Source organism: Pithys albifrons, chromosome 4 (genome assembly GCF_047495875.1).
Source record: "Pithys albifrons albifrons isolate INPA30051 chromosome 4, PitAlb_v1, whole genome shotgun sequence".
In the NCBI taxonomy this organism is placed as follows: domain Eukaryota; kingdom Metazoa; phylum Chordata; class Aves; order Passeriformes; family Thamnophilidae; genus Pithys; species Pithys albifrons.
This window is the reverse complement of record NC_092461.1, coordinates 95,532,004-95,554,777: the sequence shown is the minus strand read 5'-3', so window position 1 is coordinate 95,554,777 and position 22,774 is coordinate 95,532,004. Positions and strand designations below refer to the sequence as shown.

Here is a 22,774-nt window from a genome sequence, read left to right as displayed (position 1 = left end):
ATTATGTCAAACTGGCCTAGATTTTCAAAATCGCTCAACATCAAGAACTGAACACAGATTACAAGTACCTAAAGCAAATGCTTAGAATACCAGCAGAGCATACCACCTGATCAACTCTGCTTGTGCAAGGCAGTACATTAGAAAATGTGGTGACCTATTTGCTCACGTAAACATGTAGAACTAAAAGTGTCTTCAAAAACTGAACTCCGTATTTTGCAGTTAAATTCCTCTACAGGCTTTCAAGTTCCTGCAGTTAGCCTATGTTATTTTTACATTTTATATTTCTGTATGCAGGGTAAGAATGAGAAGCAAGTTTATTATTCCAAGAAGTAATTTGCTAATGAAAAATGTAGGCAGACATTCCCATTTGCCTTAATAAAGCTGCAGTATAAACAGACACAGCAGTGGGTCAATATTTATACTACAAAAATAATGAAAAAAAAAAAGTTTCCAGATGGTCAAAGCAAACCAGTTGATTTCTGAGAGGTTGTTTGGAAAAGAGAATTATCAGATGCTCCATACTCTGGGGGAAGCGAGGAGGATTGTCGTTGACATCAGTCAGCGTGATGTTCACAGTGGTGGTCCCTGATAGTCCTCCCATCTGGCCTCCCATGTCTTTGGCCTGGATGACCACTTGATAGAGTTCTCTGTTTTCTCTGCTCATGTCTGGTAAAGCAGTCTTGATAATACCTTGAAGAAGTAAGAAAAAGGAGAGACAGAGCAGTGAAGGAGAAGCACTACCCACTTTGATCTCAGAGTCTTTAAACGGATTGATGTAAGATATACTGTGCAGATGATAATCCATAGCAGTCACAGAAAAGTATACAACAATAAGCCTTTCATCTGTGGCTGATTTAGTGTGATTTTAAGAGAAAAAAAAAAGAGAATTAAATGTAACAGAGGCATTATTCATGGCTTTTGGTGTGTTAAATCAATTTAATTATTCTTGCAATGACAAAAAATATCAATATATCTGTTGAATCAATGAAATTTTTCAGTTACTATCCCCAGTTATTATTTTAATACATTCAGTTGTATGCAGCCCTTATGAAGTTTTGATATTAAAGCACAAGTCTAACTCTAACATGTCCTTGATTCATTAATCTAGACTGTAATAAATCATAAATTGTAATGCTCAGTGATGAGTAAGTCAGCTAGAGCCATAGCTAATAAAAGAATTGGACAAGATTGTAGAATTAGTGTTGGGAAATCTTTTTGGGGGCATCCAGTTTCAAGAATTTCATAACTGTAATTTAAAAAGCTCAGACTCTTGTATGGCACAAAAACAGAGCAGGGGTTTCAGGTGGGAAAGCCAAAAGACCTTTTCATTAAAGTGGGTATACATATCATCCACATGGTTTTCTTTTAGAAAACTATAAAGAGGTTTTTTTTAAATTATTTATTTATTTATTTATATTTAGGAGAATGGTGGCTTTGCAGGGCTGGATGATGACTTTTCTCTTGTGAAACTGAAAAAGTTAACTATAGTATCTTTTTCTGCTTTGAGAATTCACACATCTGCCCTCCCTTTCCCGGACAAAAGCTGTTTGATATTATGTAGAGGGAAAAAAAAGAAAAAAAGCAACCCTGGAAAATTTCTACTTCTAGAAAGAGAGTGAGAGAGAGAGAAAAAAACCCCACCCTTTGGAGTTTAGTAGTTAGGGTATTTATGTCAGGTCCAAGATTACCAGGTTCTGATTGCCATATGCAGGCTTGTGAGTATATGTAACATTAAAGAGCACATTGGTTTTAAATGAAGGATAATCACTGAACCAAAGGTCAGAGCCCAGGGCTCCCCCCAAACAGTCTGCCTGCCTAACCACATGCTATCATCAGTTATTGCCCATGTGGTACTGGTCCTTTTCCCCTGATCATGTATGGTAAAGATGTTTGAGTAAGGGATCAGAGAAAAGAGAAAAAGGAGTGAGACTGAAATAGATGGGGGAAAACCAAGCACTTTTATCCAAGGCAAAATTGCTATGCTCCCTTTTAGAACTGTAAACTTGTGAGTCATTATTTTTTTCATACTATGCCTTTGCTGTATTTTAAAAGAAGCAGCTGTTTCAAAAAGAAGTTAGCCATCATCAGAGCATGCTCAATGGATTAGGAACTTCAGGGATTCTGGACACAGTTGCTCTTAAATTCTCAGTTCTTAAACCAGAATAATTTTGATAACATAGAGGAACAAATTAATGTAATGCATGCCAAGTCTTGAGTCCCTTAGGATTAGGTATGTGGAGGAGGAGAGGCTGTAGTTGAAAGTTTCTTTTTTGAACCCCAATTTTGAATTATAGATATCCAAAGTTCACTTTTTTTTAAAGTTTTTCTCTTACCCAAATTTCTGCAGAGAAAAGGTGAAAACAGTAAAAGAGGCTTTCATTTATGCTTGACAACTTGAAAGCATTAATGATTCTTGTTTCAATTCTAATAAATGTTGGAATTAGAATAGAATTTCAAAAAGCATCTTCAGTTAAAAATTGTCAGGGGCCAAGAATTTATTCCAAACTTTTAGAAATAATTAGCTATGAGATTTTACTCCTTTTTTGCCCTATAGTGATAACTTGTCCAGTTCCTATTTCCTTTTCTTGACAAACAGATGAATTTCCTAGAAATTAGTGTAAAATAGGCTTGTGACTTCTTTTGATGGTTCTTTGGACCCTTTATAATATTCTATGTCTATATTGACCTGTTGATCTTTACAGTTAACAGTCTTCTTCTGGAAGTCTTACTCAAACCAGTTCTTTTGCAACAATTTTATTTGAACAGAAAAGGCATGCATTTATTGTGATTCCAGTTTTCACTTAATAAGTCAAGTCCTAGGATAGCATACACCTGTTTCAGCATTGGAATGGAAGTGAAAAGTGTCTTGATCCCTGCAGCCTGCCTCTGTTATTGAGAAAATTAAGACTAAATGAATAGCTAACCTGTTTCTGGATCCACTGAGAAATATGGCTGTCCCTGGAGGATGCTGTACACCACTTTGGCACTGTTTCCATAGTTGGCATCATCAGCATCTGTGGCTGTCACCTGAATAACAGATGTACCTAAATGGGTGCCAAACAAGGAATCAGAAGATTTTTAGGAGGCATCTACTTGTAACCACATAAAGTTGTTCCAGTATAGAAGTCAGTAATAAACCAAACAGCATCCAGTGGAAAACCCCAGAGTAACCCTACCCAAGAAAAGATAAAATAAAATCTCATCTTCCATGTAACTAAACCTAAAATCATTATCAGTTAAGATTCGTGCTTCAGTTAAATATGAGTAAACACGTAGGGATTGACACATCTTTGAAACCCAACACAGAACTAGGTTTTCAGTGATCAAACAGTTTCTGTGGTAATAACTTGACCTAAGCTGAAATAGTTCAATTAAAAGTTTCACTGAATCAATAAATAAAGAAAATTTTCCCATACTTATTTTCTGTCTAAATAGCAAACTCCAAATATCAGAAATCAGACTGAATGTAAAATTTTGTCCCATCCTAACTAATTTTTAAGAAGGTCTTAAAAAAATAGCTTAGCTTGGTTTTGTAATAAGAATTTGTGTTTGTGAGGTTTTGTTTCCTTGCTTTGTCCTCTCTTGGCCAAAGTTATACACCTATTCAGCAAATAAATTCCATTAAATGATAATTAAATTTTTTCAGCATTCACTTATTTTGTGTGACACTAGCTTACTCATGTCCTGTGATCATAATAAACACAACATAGGCCCTATGGGATTGAGAGCAACATGAATCAATATATTTGGTGTAGTTTATGGATTAGAAGCAAATGAAAAGTTCTGTAAAGCCTTTTTTATAAGACATATAAAAGGACAAAGCTGTTCATCACAAGGTTTAATTTCCTAGCACTTTTCAATTTGTCAGAATGTATTTTACTAACAAAATCTAGAGCTGACAAATGTCTAGATAAATGCAGCAGCTCAATAGCTGGAAGTGTAAAGGTCCTTCAGTCCTTGCCAGGGAAAGAAGGATGATTGAGTAGAAGCGCTTTACCCTATTTTTGGCCTGGTATTTTTTATGTACCTCACTTTCCTTGAAAGAAAAAGATCTAGTGAGCACTGTTCACTTAAGTGAACATCATTCCCTATTACCTTTTTTTTTTTTTTTTAAACACCTTCAGCCTGTTTTGGAGACACTCATTTACCTGGGACTAATGGAATTGAAGCAAATAATCTCTCTTGTCACTTTTCAGCATATACCAGGGATGGGGAAAAGTGGAAATCCAGAGTAATCAAAACATATCTGTGAGAGCACATTATTAGGTTCTGTTAGATGCAACTGTTTTTTCATAGTGCATAGTACGGCTTTGCAAATAATAATTTTACCTACATAATAGTAACAATTTCCACTATTTCAGGTTATCTGAAGAGCATGTCAAGAGAAGAGGAATACTTTTTTCTCTGCAACAAACCAGCAGAACAAAGTTGTAAAAATGCTCTGCCACAAGGCATCAAACTCCAAAGAGGATTTTTCCCATCAGCTATCTGGATTACATTTTGCCTGGTTAAACACTTAGAGGTCATCTGTGTGCCAAGCTGAGCTGTAAAGATAATCCCAAAGTAGTGAATATTTAAGGACATTTTTATCACTAACTGTTCAGCAAAACTGCTCATCTGGACAAAAAATGAAGACAGGGTTTTTTTTTTGAGAACGGTAAAGTTCCATTAGTCTTATCTGTTTTCAGAAGAGCAAATAAGTTAAATCCTATCCTCTTAAGACTTACAGGGAAAAAAGAGTCAATATGCCTTGTTAGCCTATAAAAACCCACAAAGGAAATCAGGAGAATCAAATGATTATACTTTATTCTGTTGTAGCATCTAGAAGTTAAGAATTAAGAGAACTGTAGATGTCCATCCCACCCTCCCACCTTGTCCATCAAAAAAAAAAAAAAAAGAAAAAGGAAACCAACCAAAATACATTCATCAGGAAAAGTTATTGCTGTGGCCTGCTGATCTAGGAACTGTCATGGGACAGAACTTTGAGTATGGCCATAACAAAGGAATGCACATTGGTTTTCCTAATGTACTGTTTTTATGAAAACCCCTGCTGAATCTATTTGGGGCTTTTCTTTTTTATTTTTTTTTCCAAAGAGGTATATTACAGAGCTCAGGGCAGTCTTTGGGAAATTTCTGTCTTTGTCTCATTGAAATGTCTGTCTTTGTTTCCTGAGGCTCAAGTGCCTTATAATTATGGTTGCTGGAGAGAGTACAGAAGATGTAACCCTACAGAAACTTTTGAGGTGCTGAAAAAAGAGTGTTACAAAGCTCCTTTTTTCTAGTAAACTAATAGTACAACTGTGAAAAATGATGAACAAAAATACATTCCCATAAAATTCAATGTCTGCCTGCAGTCAACTTTCTTCTCTGCCAACAGTCTGCTGTGTCACAAAAGAGTATGTTCACAAATGATAGGCAATACTTGTGCAACTTTCTTTCATGAGGAAAGGAACACCTCCTCGCTTTTTGGGTTTGAAATGAGAGTGAAATGAAGGCAGTAAAATAATGGAACTTAGTACTAATTATGAAATAATTGGCAATTAGGCAAAAACAGTCTGGATTTTTGTGATTAAAGAAAAGTATGCTTTTCCTTTATCCCAACTGAATGACACCCACAGAATTATCTATTTATTCACTTGTTTATTTATAGTCAAGATTACCTCACAGGCAGCCTCTTACCACATTTGCCACTAGATTTAAAGTGTGAATCAGGTTGTATTGATTAATAAAATAAAAATGAAGGAAGGAAGTGGAGCCTGGGAAGAGCTAGAGGTGAAGGAAGGTATTTTAGTGTTTTTCTTACTATCCAACTGTTTTTAGTGGGCAATAAATTATATTAATTTTTCCAAGTGAAGTCTGGTTTGGCCCCGATGGCAACTGATAAGCAATCACTCAGTCTGTATTTCAACACATGAGCTTTTCCATCTTCTTTTCTCTCTGTGTTTTTTTCAGTAGGGGGAGTGAGAGATACTTTGGGTGGGCTTCTGAAAGCCAGTCAAGAACAAATACACCACATGAGCAAACTGGTGTGAAATATCACAGAGAAAATATGAGAAAGACTAAAATAGAAGCCTAAGGACTGACACCATCCCTGTTCTGCAAAACAAAGTCTACTTCAACCCAATCCAACCCAGAAAGCCTATTCCATCTCAGGATGAGAGGTAAATAATCTCAGAGGTCTCATGGGCTGTGTCTTCTAGGTTTGTTTGTTTCCTTTTCTTTTATTGTTTATTTTTCTTTTTTTTTGTTGTTGTTTTGATGAATTCTTAAGACTTCTTTAACACAGCTTACTGATCATTTTGCTGGCTTTAACTCTCAAATATTCTCTATCTGCACAAAATGGACAAGAAATAGCAGTTTGCTATATGTGCTGAATTTACCAAGCTTCATAAGTGCTATAGCTTCAGCATTTTTTCTTCCTTTTTTTCTTTGCTTTGAGTTTGGAAGCTTAAGCACTTTGATAACACATCTGTGCTGTATGAGGTCCCAAAGTAAGCACATAAAAATGCAGAAGGATAAATGTGAAAATAACCTGAGAGAAGACAAATCTACACTAAATCTGTGTAAGTAGTATTTGTGTGTGTTCAGGTGTGCATATTGTCCTAGTTCAGCAGGAGGGACCAGCTAACCCTGTGTGGGGGTGATCAAAGCTGTGTATTCTACCCCCTCTATTCATTCACCAAGGACAATGGGTGGTGGGTAAGAAGACCTCGGGAACTTCTCGTCGGATCCAGAGGAGCAGCAGGACCTTGACAGGAGGAGATCCCTGCTCTCGCCCAGACCACAGCCCTCGCCTGTACCAACAGGTTTTTCATTTCCTTTTGCTCTGGACTTGGGAGAACCACAGGGGTCTCAGCACAGGGGCAAACAAACCCCCTTGGGTTTGTGCCCCAGGACACTGGGTTATACTGTTGGGTTTTTGTGAGTTGAAAGCAATTTCCCTTGTGTGTCAGTGTTGTTATTGTAATATTATTATTAAATTTTAGGTCTGACTTATAATCTCTCTCGTGGTGAGTTCATTTCCCCTGCTGGTTCGCCTTTAAACCAGCACACATATGTATTCATCTATGTGTAAGAATGTAAAGTCCAAAAAGAAAAACTGAGTTACAGAGAGCATCAGTCCATATTAAGAACAATGTAATTCAAGTGTCAGAACTGTCACTAACAGACTAGAACTCATGAAGGGTGAGATATAAATTTGAAAAAAAAGCTCAAAACATTTGAAATGAGAATCCTTTCATGAGTTATGTTTAAAATGCTTTCTACTCTGTGCTGTTTAGTGTTTGAAAGAGTCCCACTGGTATAATTAGGTCACCCAGCATGATACCACAGTGCATTGCAACACTGCAGTAAATAGCCTGAAGAGGATTGCTGTAGTGCAGAAAAGGTATTCCACTAGATAAGAGGCACACAGTTTGCTACATTTTCATGTGAAGTCATACTGTTCAGCATGCAGCCCTTGTTCCTCCATTGGTTGACATGAATTACAATGGTTTCTGCCAATCTGAAGAATATATCTGCATCTGTTGGAAAATGCTATTTTTACTGATAACTTATTCTGTAACCTTCATTTTGAACAGTATTCTCAATCTTGGGTGAAGGAAATGAGCAGATTGTTAATAATGTATGTTTCAAGATTCCACCATGAATGTTGGAACAAAAAATGACAGATAATGATTTAAATATTATTCAGAAACATGTGATTTTGTTTTGTTTTGTTTTTACAAAAGGGAATTCTGTAACTTCAAGGTGCATTTTGACGCTCTTTTTTTTATAAAAGTAGGATTTCAGAACAATTCAAACCTGCTTTTAAGAAATAATAAGGTGGCTTAGACTTTGGCCTCCTCATATAAAACATCAAAAAAATAATCTGAAAATAGAAAAAAATCTGCAAATGCTGAAACAGGATGTTTTTTCATTATGAGACAGCCTCATTTCTATTTGTTTTTTCATGTCAACTTCTGTCAAAATTGGCAATTATTTAAAAATTCTGGGGTTTTTGCAGAGAAGCTTTGCCTGTGTATGTGCAGAAAGTCTGCTTCTTTTTCAGAAATAGAAGACCAGCTGGGGTAAGTGAAGAGGCAGGAAGGAGTTTATCTCCTTAAAGGAGAAGCTCTTGTGCTTGCTTCCTGCTTTCTAGCACAGTGACAATATGCTATTCATCAAGTTTATTTACAGAGTGAAGATTTTAGTAGAGGATTACTTTTCCAAGCAAAAAAGATTTGGGTGAGCTCTGGAGTTAGAACTTTGTATGGCTAGAAGACTGAAGGTGAATGGACAGGTAGTTTGCTCAGAGAATATGGCTCCAAGGATTATGCAGACATACTATGGAGATGCTCCTGCTGAAGAGATAAGTGAAACTTTAAGTGAGCTACAGAAACTTTGAGAGGTGTTAAACTACTTTTGTCTTTCTGAACAGGTTCATTAGGCAATGTACTGGACAAATTATGCAGTAGGAGCTATATGGCACTAGGCAAGCCTAAACAGTTCAGGAATACATTGGATTCACCACCAAGAATCTCACTACCACATCAATTTGATGACATGACTTCTGACCACTTTGTATATAAAAGGCAGTGCTAAAGAAGGTTGATCAACAACCCTTGCATTTTGATCAGAGGACAAATCTACCTATAAAGCTGAAGGAACAGGGAACTGCAAAGTGAACTTTGTGTTTTTGTACATGACCACAATTTAGTAGACCTTTTCACTAGGCTGCTCTTCCCCTGATGCAGGAAAGAACTACAGATTGGTGGCATAAAGATTTCATAGGGCAAAATGAAAAGAAAGAGTAAAAGCAGAAAAGGAGCAAGTGGCAACAGGTAAATAGATAAATGATCCACCCTAGAAGAGGAGTAAATGGGCATGACAGAAAAAAAAATGAACTCATTTAGAACAAATAAGGAACCTGAGGTACAAGACTCAAAAGAGCATTAATATGACAATGGAAAATTAAAATTAACTCAGAATGTAGTTCAGCTGTGTATAGTCAGAAGAAATTTCTAAAAAAGAAAAAAAATGAGAGGAGACAAAAAGGTGGCATAAAAAAAGGACATGTAATAAGTAATTAATAAATTAAAATTTACCAAGTTAACAATTTTTAATAGTCCACTGCATAGCTATGAGGTGAAACTTAGTTTCATTTAAAAACATGCTGTCTTATTTTTGTGTATATTGTGTCACAAAATGTTTGATTGGGATGTCAACTGATATGGTGGGTTCTGCATATGGGATACTGTGCCTTGGTTTTCAATGCCCACTGATCTCTCAAACAGGAATCACAGGCTTTGCACCACTAAGGTGCACAAAAAGAGTCACTGCGAGGTCTGCAAATTTGACTAAAAGTAACTTGTGAGATATGTAAGAAAACCAAGTAGTAAAAACAGATGGACCTTATCATCCACTTCAGAAATAAAAGATGACATTTTTATGCCGCTTTACTTCAGGAACAGTCTCTTGTATTTTGCAAACATTATGAGGAAACAATGTTCATAATTTCTTGTGTGTGTTGCATTTTGAAGACTTTGGCTTTTGTACTATGACAAAAAGAAGGCCCATTTCAGACTCTGTTATCAGAACTTGCATTAAAGAAGTAACTACCTGCTAATGATTGTCTCACCACAGGGAAAGATGCCATGTGACTAAACTACTCGGTCGATAATCTGCCTGAAGTGCTGCATTTGCCAGTGAACACAATACACATACCGTTGCAACGTAATGTCAGAAATCGAACTAGAAAACAATGGCTAAAACTGAACAAAGCCTCTAACCTTCTCCCTTCTGCTGATCAATACCTTTACACAGTAACTTTAGGTTTTCTTTGGCAGTAATTGTCATTGTGAAGTGCGTCTGATACCCTGCATGAGAATTTGAAAAGCGTTATATATGCAATAACAAATATGAAACAGTCAAAAGAATGATGAATAATTTGAAGGATTGGTGGGTGAACAACTCTGTAAGCTTATTCTTTTGTGAAACTCCTTTTCCCCTTTCTCACCAGAAAGTCACTTCTGAAACAATAATACTGGTGCAATCAAATGGCAGAGATGAGACAGAGAAAAGAGTAGTCACACTCTTTCAAGTGTTAATGTAGATTAGCTTTTACATTGCATTTTCTAGTGAATAAAGAGGTACAGTATAAAGTGATCTGCCATTCACGATAAATGAACTGCACCTTAGAAGCCTTCTACATTTTGTTCAATATTCTGTGCACACATACAATTAGAAAACACATTTATTTGATGTGGAATAAGTGTCTACAATCCATGTTTAAAAATAAACTAAACCCCAAAATTCAAATAATTACTGAATTATTCTCAAAATTTCTATTCAAAATGATGATGAAAGTCATCAGCAGCATGTTTCTGGGCCTGGTACTGCACTGCATATTATAGGGTTTTTGCAACTAGAAATAGAGGCTCCAGAAATTGACATGTTGAAGGAGCAACAAGAAATGATATAATATGGCAGTTAATTACCTTGGTTACTCCTAATCTGACCACAGTGCTTTACAGAGTGTGTGGAAATATGAAAACTACAAACTCACAGCTGCACTCCATGACAGGTCATTCACAGCAACTCCACCACTTGTCCCCTTTTAAAAGATCAGAATTGGTAATTTTCACCCTTTGCCCCATCTTAATTTTTGTAATACTCCAAGAGAAAAAAGCTTTCAGCTGCTTTTATGATAAACATAGGAAGACCTTATCCTTGTTAATCCTATTAGAAGAAGCAGTAGTTCATAAGTGTTGCAGCATGGTTATTAGTTGGTTAAAAATATCTATTCCTAGCCAACAGTTCCAGAGAAGGCTTTAGTTCTATTTTTAATTTAGAAAATAGTGGATTAATCAGCAATATTATTACTTCACTACTATTAACTTCTTTGTTCTTTTGGCACAACTTTAAGACCCTTTCTGCATTGCCCTTTTCTTTTCTCAAAAGAACTTACTTGTGGTCCTTTGTACAATTTTAAATGTCCCACTTAAAAGTAAAATAGCAAGCTTAAAAGAAACAGTTTTCAAACTTTGAGTTCCTGATGTACATGCCTGTACTGTTCTTTATTCTGCAGTGCAACATATGCAAGTTTATGATTATTTTCGTTTTGAGAAGGAACAAGTTCACTTTCTTAATTTATTTTTCATTTGTTCCTTTACAGAACTTAGCTTATGTATCTCTTTATTAGTTTTTGGATTTCTATTTATGAACGGGAACTGCAATCTTACTGTCATTTGCATCTTCAAAATTGGTTTGGTCTGTAATACAAGTTAATAAAAACATTTGCAGAGCTTCTTTTTGTCAAATCTGCAACCAAATACATTTTAGAACCACATGTGAGTCTCTGTTATGACCATGAAAATGTACGTAAATATTTTTGAGACTACAGGCTGGTCCCCTATTTATTTTACTTAGGGTCGTTTTTGTCATCTGTGGGAAATCCTGCTGTGACAGTGATAAAGTTTGTCTCTTTAAACATTAGTACCACTGTAGAAAACAGTAATTTTCCATAAAAATGTAGTTAATGAAATTAGCATGGTAACCCCAAACTTACATTATTTTATAATATGGGACTCATGAAAATCTCTTACTTCTTTCATGGTTAGATACTGTGATGTTATCTATCAAAATAACAATAAAGACTTATAATTTTGAAGAGAAATGAAGTCTAAAGCAGAGAAAATGAATTGAATTCCAGGGTAATCTCAGCCATTTGCTTTTTAAAATTATATTAGTTAAAGTACCATTTTTGGAAAAAAGCACAACACCTGCTTGCATACAGATGTAACTACATAAATGTGTGGGTTTAGGTACATGTATAGAGATAGACTACTAACTGGGGTCACTCAAGGCACTTTTCTACTATTATTTCTAGACATTTCATTTATCTTTGAAAGTGTTCAAATGTCTTGAGAATAATCTATCAAGTGATTCACAGGCAGAAGTGTTCTGCTAAAGACTGTTGAGTTTTCACAAGGTTTGCAAAATAATTGCAAGTGCATTGGCTACTAATTGCAAGATTACAGTCTTAGTAAATGATGGACATCATGTGGACAATCTAATTTGGACATAACTTACAGATTTGAAAACTTCTGGTTAAAAAAAAATAAAGGTGTTGATTAGAAACTACTTGCTTGGGAAATACTCTTAAAAATGCCTGAGCCAATTTCAAAGGGCTTAAACAGCAGAGTGATCAGGTCTCAGTGAAAATTAATTTGACATATGCATTTAAGCAGTTTGTTTATCTTCCTCAGGTAGACATTCATTCCCACTAGTCAAGGTGTCTCTTAAAATTGTAGTCATGAAGTCAATAAGTATTAATCTTCTGGACCATGAAATATAAGATTATTTTTTTCCTTTCCTCTCTTGACCACCTCTGTGTGCTAAAGAGGTGTCTATCCTTTAGGTGTTGATTTGGGTTTTTTTTTGTTGTTGTTTTTTTGTTTGTTTGTTTGTTTTTTGTTTGTTTTTTTTTCAACTGTCACATATTCTGACTTTATGAGGAAACAAACCTTTCAATTTTTTGTTTACATCTCCAGTATGTATGTACGGCCAAACTTTGCGAACGAAGATTTGGGAAGGGCTCTCCCCACGTGGGTGTGCCCTTCCAGCCTGCACAGTGGATTTTAGGTGAGGCTCAGCGTGCGCAGAACTGGCCCCACCGTTTAAGTCCTGAGGTCCATCTGCCACGGCCAAGCGAGCTTGGACGGTGATAGTGAAGTCCTCAGGACTGTCACAGCACCTGGTACTAACCGGGGCTGACCCTGCTGAGCATCCGAGATCTGACGGGATGGGATGGCAGGGAGGCATTGAACTGTCCGGTACGGTCTCCACTGAGACTCGAACTCACGACCTTGTGATCAGAGTCCAGAGTGCTCTCCTTTACACCACGGGACCGCCCACATCTCCAGTATACTCTGTACATAGCCTTATTTATCACATGTTATTTATCATTTGCCTTGGAGCGGAATGAAATAACAGCTATTGAGTTCACTTTCTGACAGGAAGCTTTGATAAGGATGTGCGATTTATTGGTAATTAAATACAAGATATTCCTACATGTGCACATACTTCAGAAGACATTAGGTTTATTTTGTTCTGGTTTGTTGGGGGGTGTGTCAATTAGGTGTGACCAGTGTATTTTAAATATGAAGATATGAACAGCTTCCATAAGGAAGAAAAATAATACTTGTACAGATCTTAATTATACTTGATGCTAATTTCATAGCATCACATATGTGACAGATAATAAAGTAAATGTGAGCATCAGGATTGCTGTCATTGCAAAAACTTGTAGACATGCATTTTGCAAGATATTGAGAAAAATACAGTGATTTCCATGAGAAATGCCGTAACCCATCTTGTTCCACATACTTAATAAAAGATGAGTATCAGTGGGAATTGTTTTCAAATAGGCAAGAGTTAGACAAGCTAGTCCAAGTTAAGATTTTCCTTACCTTCATTTTCTTGACTTTGTGACGGGTGTGTATAGTACAGAAAATTTCCTATATGATTGGCAAGAAATAAAAATAGTGTTGTATAACAGAATTCAAGCTGAATATTAATTGGACTAGAGAAAACCACACATGCAGTAACTGCCATTTCTATTATTCATCAACTGTGTTGCTAAAAAATTGAAATAAATCCTCATAATTATTATTATATTATCTTTTATTTTCATATTTATGTAATATATAAAGACACACACATATGTGAGTGTGTGTGTGTGTGTGTGTGTATACACACATGCACATTTTTAGTGAGAAATGTACTTTTTTATTAATACTGTATCCACTATGGGCAGATATTCATAGTCCTTCCATTTCAGTTAAGACCTATTTTCCATATCTATTAAGGTGAATAGTGGACTTCTAGTGGACTTCTAGCGGACAGGTAATGTTCTTACTCTGAGCTTCCTACTCCTAAGCTGTTGGTATACTGCAACTAAATCATTAGTAACAGAAGTGGTCATAATCATTTAGATTCACATGAAATAAAACTTTCATTTCTCTGTGACTCTACTAAAGCTTAGGACTAGGGTGAAGGGATAGCTCACAAAAAGATATATACAGGATAAACAAAGATTTGAGTCTGGACCTTCGTTTTGTGACAGATTGATTTGTTTGATGAGACTCTTTGGAAGACTGAAAATTATGTCAAAGTATCTTTACGTACATTCGACTCTGTGTGTGTGATGATTAGTTACTTTAACTTATATTATATTAGAAAAAATGTGTTCCCAGCCAACTACAGAACTAACATTTGAGAAATCGTATTCTCAAAGTCATTTGCATGAAGAAAAAGATTTTTTTTCAGACAGCCAAAACTTCACAAAGGACTTAATTACATGGTGTCAGAAAAGAACCCTGTGCATTAGCATGATACAAACTGTGACATTAACATTAGCACATTTAAGGCAAAATCTATCCTCAGACAACAGATTATGTCCTCTCCACTACTAACCTGTTTAGTTCAATGTCTACCATATTTTAATTTTAATGAATGTTATAACATGTGCCTTTATTTGACATGTTTCTTCTGATAAAGACACAGGTGTTCCCAATGTTAGTACTGTTAATTAGTGCCAGTCCTTACTACCAGGCATACAATTGCTTCAATATGGTCTCACAACTGTGAGAATCTGCTCACTGCAACTTGTATACCGTAGACTGTCTTATAAGAAGGGAAATTATTTGGTGGTTGGTAGCTCTAAAGGGTCATAAAATAAATTAGCTACCTATAAACTGGCATCACGATAGAAATTCTGTTTATTGTGGCTCTGAAAACATTTTGCACATGGCTGTGAATTGTAACATGTATATATCAAAGGACACTTAATAGGGTGAATGTGATAGTGACTGAAACAACATGGCTATTCCCCTAATAATGTCAGTGGGATTTTCAATTTTCAGATTTGAAGCTGTGAAAGATGAAAGGACCTTATTTAACATCATATTAGAGGGACAGCATCTCTAACAATTCAGAACATATCCCATTGTATTGCACTGCAGTGTGAGGAAAAGTGCTGATGTAAAGAATCCAAACCTATTATGCTTCTGTTTAGAGAAGCAGAGATTAGAGTGTTATAGCTAAAAATCTAATGAAATAAAAATAAGGAAAATTGATAAATGAAACAATGTTTAGTGTAAGTATGAGACAGGAACATTTACTGCTAATCTCAAACTCTAATTTAGAGAGGTGCAGGTCACCAGTAATTTTGTTGGGGTTTTTTTGTTTGTTTTGGTTTGTTTGTTTGGTTTTAATTTTGTTTTGCTTTTAGTGTACAGAGATAATGGAAAATATTAAATTTTTTGTAATAGAGTAGCTAGGCAAGCAGCATTGCATTGAATCATTTCAGAGAGCTGTAAAGGGGAGCCACATTTAACATAGTCCAGGTCTGAAAATTCTACTTGACAAGAAGACTGTCACTCCAAGGTACTGCAATATCTGTTACTGCAGTAGCTGAACACATTAAGACAAATCTATGGAGTAGAACTTTTCTAGTTTTCTACTAATTGGTAGGAAACTGGGAGTATGTGGTCAGCTTAAAGATGTATGTCCAAAGTTTAGACCAAACAGCTGACAAATCCTGAAGTCTCATAGAGTGCTTTAAAAGTTGCCCATTCCACTTACTAATTGCTGCATTTGAACTGCTGTCATCTTATTTTTTTTTCCTATTAGAAATATTTTAGAACAGAACATCAGGAAGGGTCATCAGGTGGAGGTCTAAGGGAGTTCGGAGGAGGTCACAGATTGACAATGAGTTGACAGTGGCTAAGTTCTCACAGGACAGAAATATGAAAATTATTTATACTTTCCTGCATTAACAGCAAGCACTAGCTACTTCTAGTTGCTGGCAGCACTTCTTAAAAACACAATTTTACAATTTTACTCTTACAGCAGCAAGAGTGAGCTGCTACTCACAATGGGTGAATAAATGTTTCTGGTTTTCGCATTGTGCTGTCTTGTGGTGTTTTTATAAGAAACCACACTTTACCCACATCCTGATAAAAAAAAAAAAAGGCAAAAAAAAAGGTAAGGAATTCTTTTTGGATTAGAGGAATTTTGCAGAAGAAAAATGGATATATCAAGTCGTCTTTTAGATGGTATTCGATACCGCTCGATGAAAGAATCTCTCTTGCTTTTACCTGGTATGCATTGAATACTCCTGCCACTCACTAGCACCAGCTCTGGCATTTAACCTCATGTGATCTGAACCAGGAAACAAGAGTAGCAGAAAAGGAATATTTACCTTGAACAATCAATTTTTTTAGTTATAATTTAGCTCCTTAAATTTTCTTCTTTTGGGTTCAGAGGGACAGTGGGAAAGGCATAAGATAGCACACCTGGGAGCAGAGAAACCAAAGAGAGAAAAAGAGCACCACTCATTTTGTCTAGCTCTAGATCTTATCTGTAATGTTAAAATTTCTGATAAATCTTAAATTTGTGAATGATTTTCATTGTTCAGAAGGACTACACTGAATCTTTTTAAACCTTATGTCCCATTTCTAAATGTGCAATATCTCAATTTTTTCATGTGTGACAATAATACACTCCGTATAAACTTTAAAGAACATTGTATTTCTGATGACTTAACAGAAATTTCCCAAATTTTAAAAACATGATTTATTTACTTATGTTTTCTCTTTACCTTCATATATATCAGCCTTGCCCCTGGCAAGCTGTGGGGTGAGATGCAAAGGTTAAATGGACAGGGTGCTAGCAAGGGCTCTCTGTCCATGACTCTGAAATGTGCCAGCTACACTGGAGCACATTCGCAGTCCTGTGGGGATGAGTCAGTGACTTTGGAGGTAGCAGAAACCAACAGGAAAACACCAGGGAAATATCTCAAAGAAATTGAATGCTGTTTCTCTAGGAAGGCAACGTGCTCAGCAGCCCAGCTGAGGTGACTTTACAACAATGCAGGCAGCATTGGTATGAAACAGGAGGAGCTGGAAGCCACCATGCTGCTAGAACCTAGTTGCTATTACTGAAACTTGATAGGATAAATCCCATAACTGGAGCACAACTCTTGATGGCTATGGGCTGCTCAGAAGAGACAGAGGAAGAAGGAGAGGGAGAGGTGTTCTATACATCAAGAGTTTGAAGAACTGTCTCTGAAGAACTACCATGAGCAGGTTGAAAGCCTATGGGTAAAAATCAGAGATAGAAACAACAAAGGGAACCTTCTGGCTAGTGTCTACTACAGGCCACCTGATCAAGTGGAACTTACAGATGAAGTCTACTTGCTCCACCTACAGGAGTCATTGTACTCACAGGTTCTTGTCCTAGGGACCTTCAACCAATGACATATGCTGGGAAATTAGCATGGCAACCTGTAGGCAATCCAGGAGACTCCTGGAATGCATGAAAGATAACTTCTTGACCCAGAGGGGATGTGTTACAGGTTCTATTGTACACCAAAGCAAGTGAGCTAACTGGGGACATGAAAATCAGAGGGAGCCTGGGCTGCAGTGATCATGCATTGGCAGTTTGCAGTCCTGAGGGATATAGTTCAGCTAAAGAGTAAACTTTGACTCTTGAACTTCAGGAAAGCATATTTTCAGCTCCTTAGTAAGATAATCAGTGGGATTCCCTGAGAGAACGGAAAGGATAGGGAGGTGATTTAAGACCGCCAACATGGCTTCTTCCAATACAGGGAAAGTCCCGTCAGACTAACCCAGTTGCTTTCTATGATGGAGTGACTGCATCAATGGACAAGGGAAGGCATACAGATGTTTTCTATCAGGACTTCTGTAAAGCCTTTGGCATGGTCCCCCATAACATCCTTCTCTCTAAATTGGAGAGAGATGGATTTGGTGGCTAAGGAATGGATAAGAAATTAGTTGGCTGGTCACTTCCAGGGGGTAATGGTCAATGGCTTAGAATCCTGATGGATATCAGTGACAAATGGTGTCCCTCATGGGTCTCTATTTGGACCAGTGTTACTTAATTTCTTCATTAATGATGTAGATAAAGGGATTGAGTGCACCCTCAGCAAGGTTGCAGATGACACTAAGCTGAGTGGTGGGTTTGACACACCTGGAGATGATGCCATCCAGAGGGACCTGGACAAACTTGAGAAATGAGGTTATAGGAATCTCATGAGTATTAACAAGATGAAGTGCAAGCTGCTGCACCTACATTGGGGCAACCCCTGATATCAATACAGGCTGGGGGATAAACAGATCAAAAGCAGCCCTTCTAAGAAGGAATTGGGTGTGAAGGTGTGTGAGAGGCTGGACATGACCTGGCAATGTGCACTTGCAGCCCAGAAAGTCAGTCGTGTCCTGGGCTGCATCAAATGAACTGTTGCCTGCAGGTTGAGGGAAGTGATTCTGCCCAACTTCTCTGCTCTGGTGAGACCACACCTGGACTACAGTATCCAGCTCTTGTGTCCTCAGCAGAGAAAGGGCATCCACCTGTTGAGGCAAGTTGAGAGGTGGGCCACCAAGATGATTAGTGGGGGGGAGAACCTCTCCTCCAAGGAAAGGCTAAGAAACTTGGAATTGTTCAGCTGAGAAGAGAAGGCTTCAGGTGACTGAGTTGCTGCTCCACAATACCTGAAGGAGGCCAACACGAAAAAGGGATAGTGACTGTTTACAAGGGCATGTAGTGATGGGACAAGGGGAAATGTTTTTAAACTGAGAAAGTGTAGGTTTAGATTAGATATTAGGAAGGATTTTTTTACTGGGGTAGTGAGGAACTGGAACAAGTTTCCAGAGAAGTTGAACCTATCCCTGCGAGTGTTCAAGGCCAAGCTGGGTAGAGCTCTGAGCAACCTGCTCTAGTGAAAGGTGTCCCAGTCCACAGCAGGGAGGGTAGAAGATGATCTGTGAAGTCCCTTCCAAACCAAGCCAATCTATGATGAATATGTACACAATATATACATATTTGTTTTTTTATATTTGATTGCTTATATTTTAGGGGTTTATCTTCAGTCAGTAACAAAGAATAATAGTAGTTGTAAATTGATATTTAAATTCCACAGAGATCATAAAATGCAGACCATGCAGGGAGAACCTAACACTCGTGAAACATCCATCTTGAAATCAGTGGAGTTGCACAAATTCAAAATAACCTGTTTAAACTATCAGAGATGAAATAATTTCTTGTAAAGTAGACATCCTTTTTGCTAAGAAAATCCTATCCATATTATATACATAGATAAATGTATAGACAAATGATAGAGTAATTTAAGGAAAAAATATTCATGATCTAAATAAGATTCCTTTGTTGTTCCACTGGTTTTCTTTAATTCCCTGGAAATCTAAAGCCTTAAAGCACCCCATGATTCTACTCTGAAAGAGTTCTGCTTCATGCCAAATGTAAAATGCTTCTATATACTTTTCTATTAAAAATGTAATGCAAGCCTATTTTAAATAAAAATACTATACATGCCCTTAACAAAATGCATGCCCAAATCTGAAACAAAAAATCAAAAACTCTAAAATTCTTGCAAAACATCCTGGAAAGATGTATACTTTTAACTATTTAACAAATAGAGGTTTTTTGACTTTTTCACCTTGCTGTTTTAAATATTACTGGGTGTTGAACTCTTATTTTATATTTTTTTAAAGGGATTTTTTTCCATGTAAGATAATAATAAAGAACATAAGTTGAGATAAAAATTCTGCTTTTGAAAAAGTTAACCCTATGCTGATTCTGACAGTTATAGAGGTTTTGAAATTCTTTAATTATAGTAGTAAATGGGAAAAAAAGTATTCTAGCTGCAGAATTACTGTCATCATGCTTATTTTGACTAAAAGGAATTCTAATTCTATATTTTAGTGGCATAATGTAAAATTTGACCCTGTGTATAAAATATTTATTTGAAATGTATCTTTCTCTTAAAACGAACTCAATAATTCATTTTCAAATAGAGTGCACATTAACAATTAGCATTCTGAAATTTAGCATGTTAGCAAAGTAGTTTTCATAAGCTCATCTCAAAGTCAAGACAGTCATACATCGTTTCTTTTTATAAACATCTGAAACTAGGGGAAATATGCAGTGGAGAAAATATAATTATTTCCTGCTAAAACATGAAAGATGAGAGCTGCTTTCCTTTAGTTGTTTATGCACATCTGTAGATTAATGGTTACTGACATAAGCAAATTCAAAAATAGAAAATGTGATGGTGACTGCATTTGGTTCAGTTTTGGGGGTTTTTTCTCCCTTTTTTTTCCCTTTTTAGTGTAAGGACTACTTGTTCTTGTAAGAGTTTCCTATAGAAAACAAGAAACTATTCTTGAGAAATATGTTTGCGACTATGTGATGTTGAAAACATGATGTAACTAAAAAAGAGTATCAGAATGGAGCGCAGTCTAACTTAAATACAGTAGTAGTTGAGATGATTACGGATTCTAAAGAGATACTATAAAAAATGGCAATTATAATGGGACTTCTAATTGATGTTTCAGTATATGCTATTGCACTAACAGTAATGAAAATGGTAATGCTAACACATATTACCCCATGTGTTTTACTGCTATTTCATCTCTCCTTTTCTTCATGTGTACATCTTTGTGCTGGTTTAAAGGTGAACCAGCAGGGGAAATGAACTCACCACGAGAGAGATTATAAGTCAGAGCTAAAATTTAATAATAATATTACAATAACAACACTGACACACAAGGGAGATTGCTTTCAACTCACAAAACCCCAGCAGTATAACCCAGTGTCCTGGGGCGCAAACCCAAGGGGGTTTGTTTGCCCTTGTGCTGAGACCCCTGTGGTTCCCCCAAGTCCAGAGCAAAAGGAAAAGAAAAACCTGTTGGTGCAGGCGAGGGCTGTGGTCTGGGCGAGAGCGGGGATCTCCTCCTGTCAAGGTCCTGCTGCTGCTCTGGATCCGACGAGAGGTTCCCGAGGTCTTCTTACCCACCCCTTATGTACCCTCAGGGAGCTCTCAGTCCCTCCCCCTGGGCGGGGACTCACACAATGGGTGATTAACTCTGGGAGCCAGGGGGTGTTGAGCTGTTGATGGCCCATTAGCAGCTCCGCCCCCCTCAGGCTGGGTGTGAAAGTGATAATGGCTCCCTGGGCAGCTGCTGCTAATGGCCCATTGTCCTTGGGGAATGAATAGAGGGGGTGGAATACACAGGTTTGATCACCACCACACAGGGTTAGCTGGTCCCTCCTGCTGAACTAGGACAATCTTTTATATATATGTATTTATTTAGAGTAACTGTTAAATACAATGCATGTTTAGTCACAATATAATCCTGTATGCCTGAGTTGAAAATGGCCATATTTACATTTCATATATAACATTCTTCTATCAAATCTCACTGAGCAGCTAAAGAAAACCTCTTATATTCTATTTTCAATAAAAGTAGTATAATGGGAAAGTTATATGTTCTAAATTTAACCACTTAAAATATACTCCTTTATACTTATACAAGTCTTGTCATGTAGAAATCCTGAACTACGTTAGGTGTCTTTGGTTAGATCTACACAATCTAGAAAGAAGCAATAAGTTTGAAGAAATGACTACTAAGTTCAAATAGACATTGTCCCTTCTCTTAATAGGATCAATGCAAAGATTAAAAATATGTTGTTAAATACTTATCAGTTGCATGCTAAAGATGCTTAATGAAACAAAAGTTAGCAAAGAAGGTATGGGGGATTTATGGGGGATTTAATATTGATCTAGGTGCCAAAAGGGATTGAACTCTACAGGACACTTCATTGCTAACCTCCCTTTTTAAAATTTTCTTAGTAAGAGGTTTTCAAAATAAGGGGTAGTGTTAGTTTTAATTTTATTTTATTTTGGTTTACTTTTAGAAATCATGTTTCACTTGGAAAAATACTTGGACCATAGCTTATACTCATGTAAACCTTGAAGATGAAATTAGTAGATTTTACATATGATCAAGGCTGTACTTTTCCTTGTATATGAAGAGGATATGAAAAAAATATTCTCATGATGCATAATATGTATTTAGCTTCTTTGAAGGTTTTTTGATAGGCAAATCAGAATAGGTCATGCTTCAAAACACCTGTTCTTCATTGTGACCAGGACTGTACCTTAGAGCTTTGGTATTCTATCTATTTAAAATGTTGAAAAACTGTCATAAATTTACTTTATATATTACATTTTGATTAACATTTATGGGTTTATCTAGAGTCTTTTTCTCAGTTTTATTATTTTTTATTGAACCTATTTACCAAGTCTGGCATAAAACTCAGGACTCTACCAGTGAACTCTACTAGTCTTCGAAAATATAGCTACAGCAGTTATTACCCTCCAGTTCTTCAGTACAGTAAATGATTTTAATGAGAAATCTCATGTTATTGAGCTTTAGAATCTTTTAAACTTTCTCATTTAATGTTTTAAGTTAATATCACTGAGAACATTTAGCATGATCATTTCCATAAAATTTATCTGAAATGACAATGCAGTCAGCTCATTTCAGTGGCTTTGATTGTTTCCAGTACTAACTTTGCCCCACTGCATTTTAGGTATGCCCATAATATTGTTGGACTGGGTCCCATTTAGACATAGCAAAGCTAGTTGATGTATAGTTTGATGACAGAACAAACTAGTGCACAAATAAGCATTCATATTTCCCTCGGGCTTGAATAAGTTTTGCTGAAAATCCATGCTATGCTTTCACTCTTCTACTACCAAACTAGTTAAACATGACTGAGATTTGCTCATTGGTACTGAAAATCACACATTCTGTCAGAGTTGTTGACTTGCCATTTTCCCTTGAGTGCTCTATACATAGTTATTCCAAGAAACAGTCAGTAACACACTGAGAAATGCATAGTATGA

At 36.5% G+C, this 22,774-nt stretch overlaps 1 protein-coding gene across 2 annotated transcripts in view; it reads right to left on the bottom strand.

Annotated features, from left to right (window-relative positions):
- The window catches only part of CDH9 (cadherin 9), a 104,257-nt gene that overhangs the window by 22,992 nt on the left and 58,491 nt on the right, over positions 1-22,774 (bottom strand). For both annotated transcript variants that reach the window (XM_071553152.1, XM_071553153.1), the window contains exons 4-5: positions 2,925-3,044; positions 523-690 (exon numbers count right to left, since the gene is read on the bottom strand). In XM_071553152.1, coding sequence (XP_071409253.1) covers positions 523-690; positions 2,925-3,044 — 288 coding nt within the window. The remainder of the gene's footprint in view (positions 1-522; positions 691-2,924; positions 3,045-22,774) is intronic.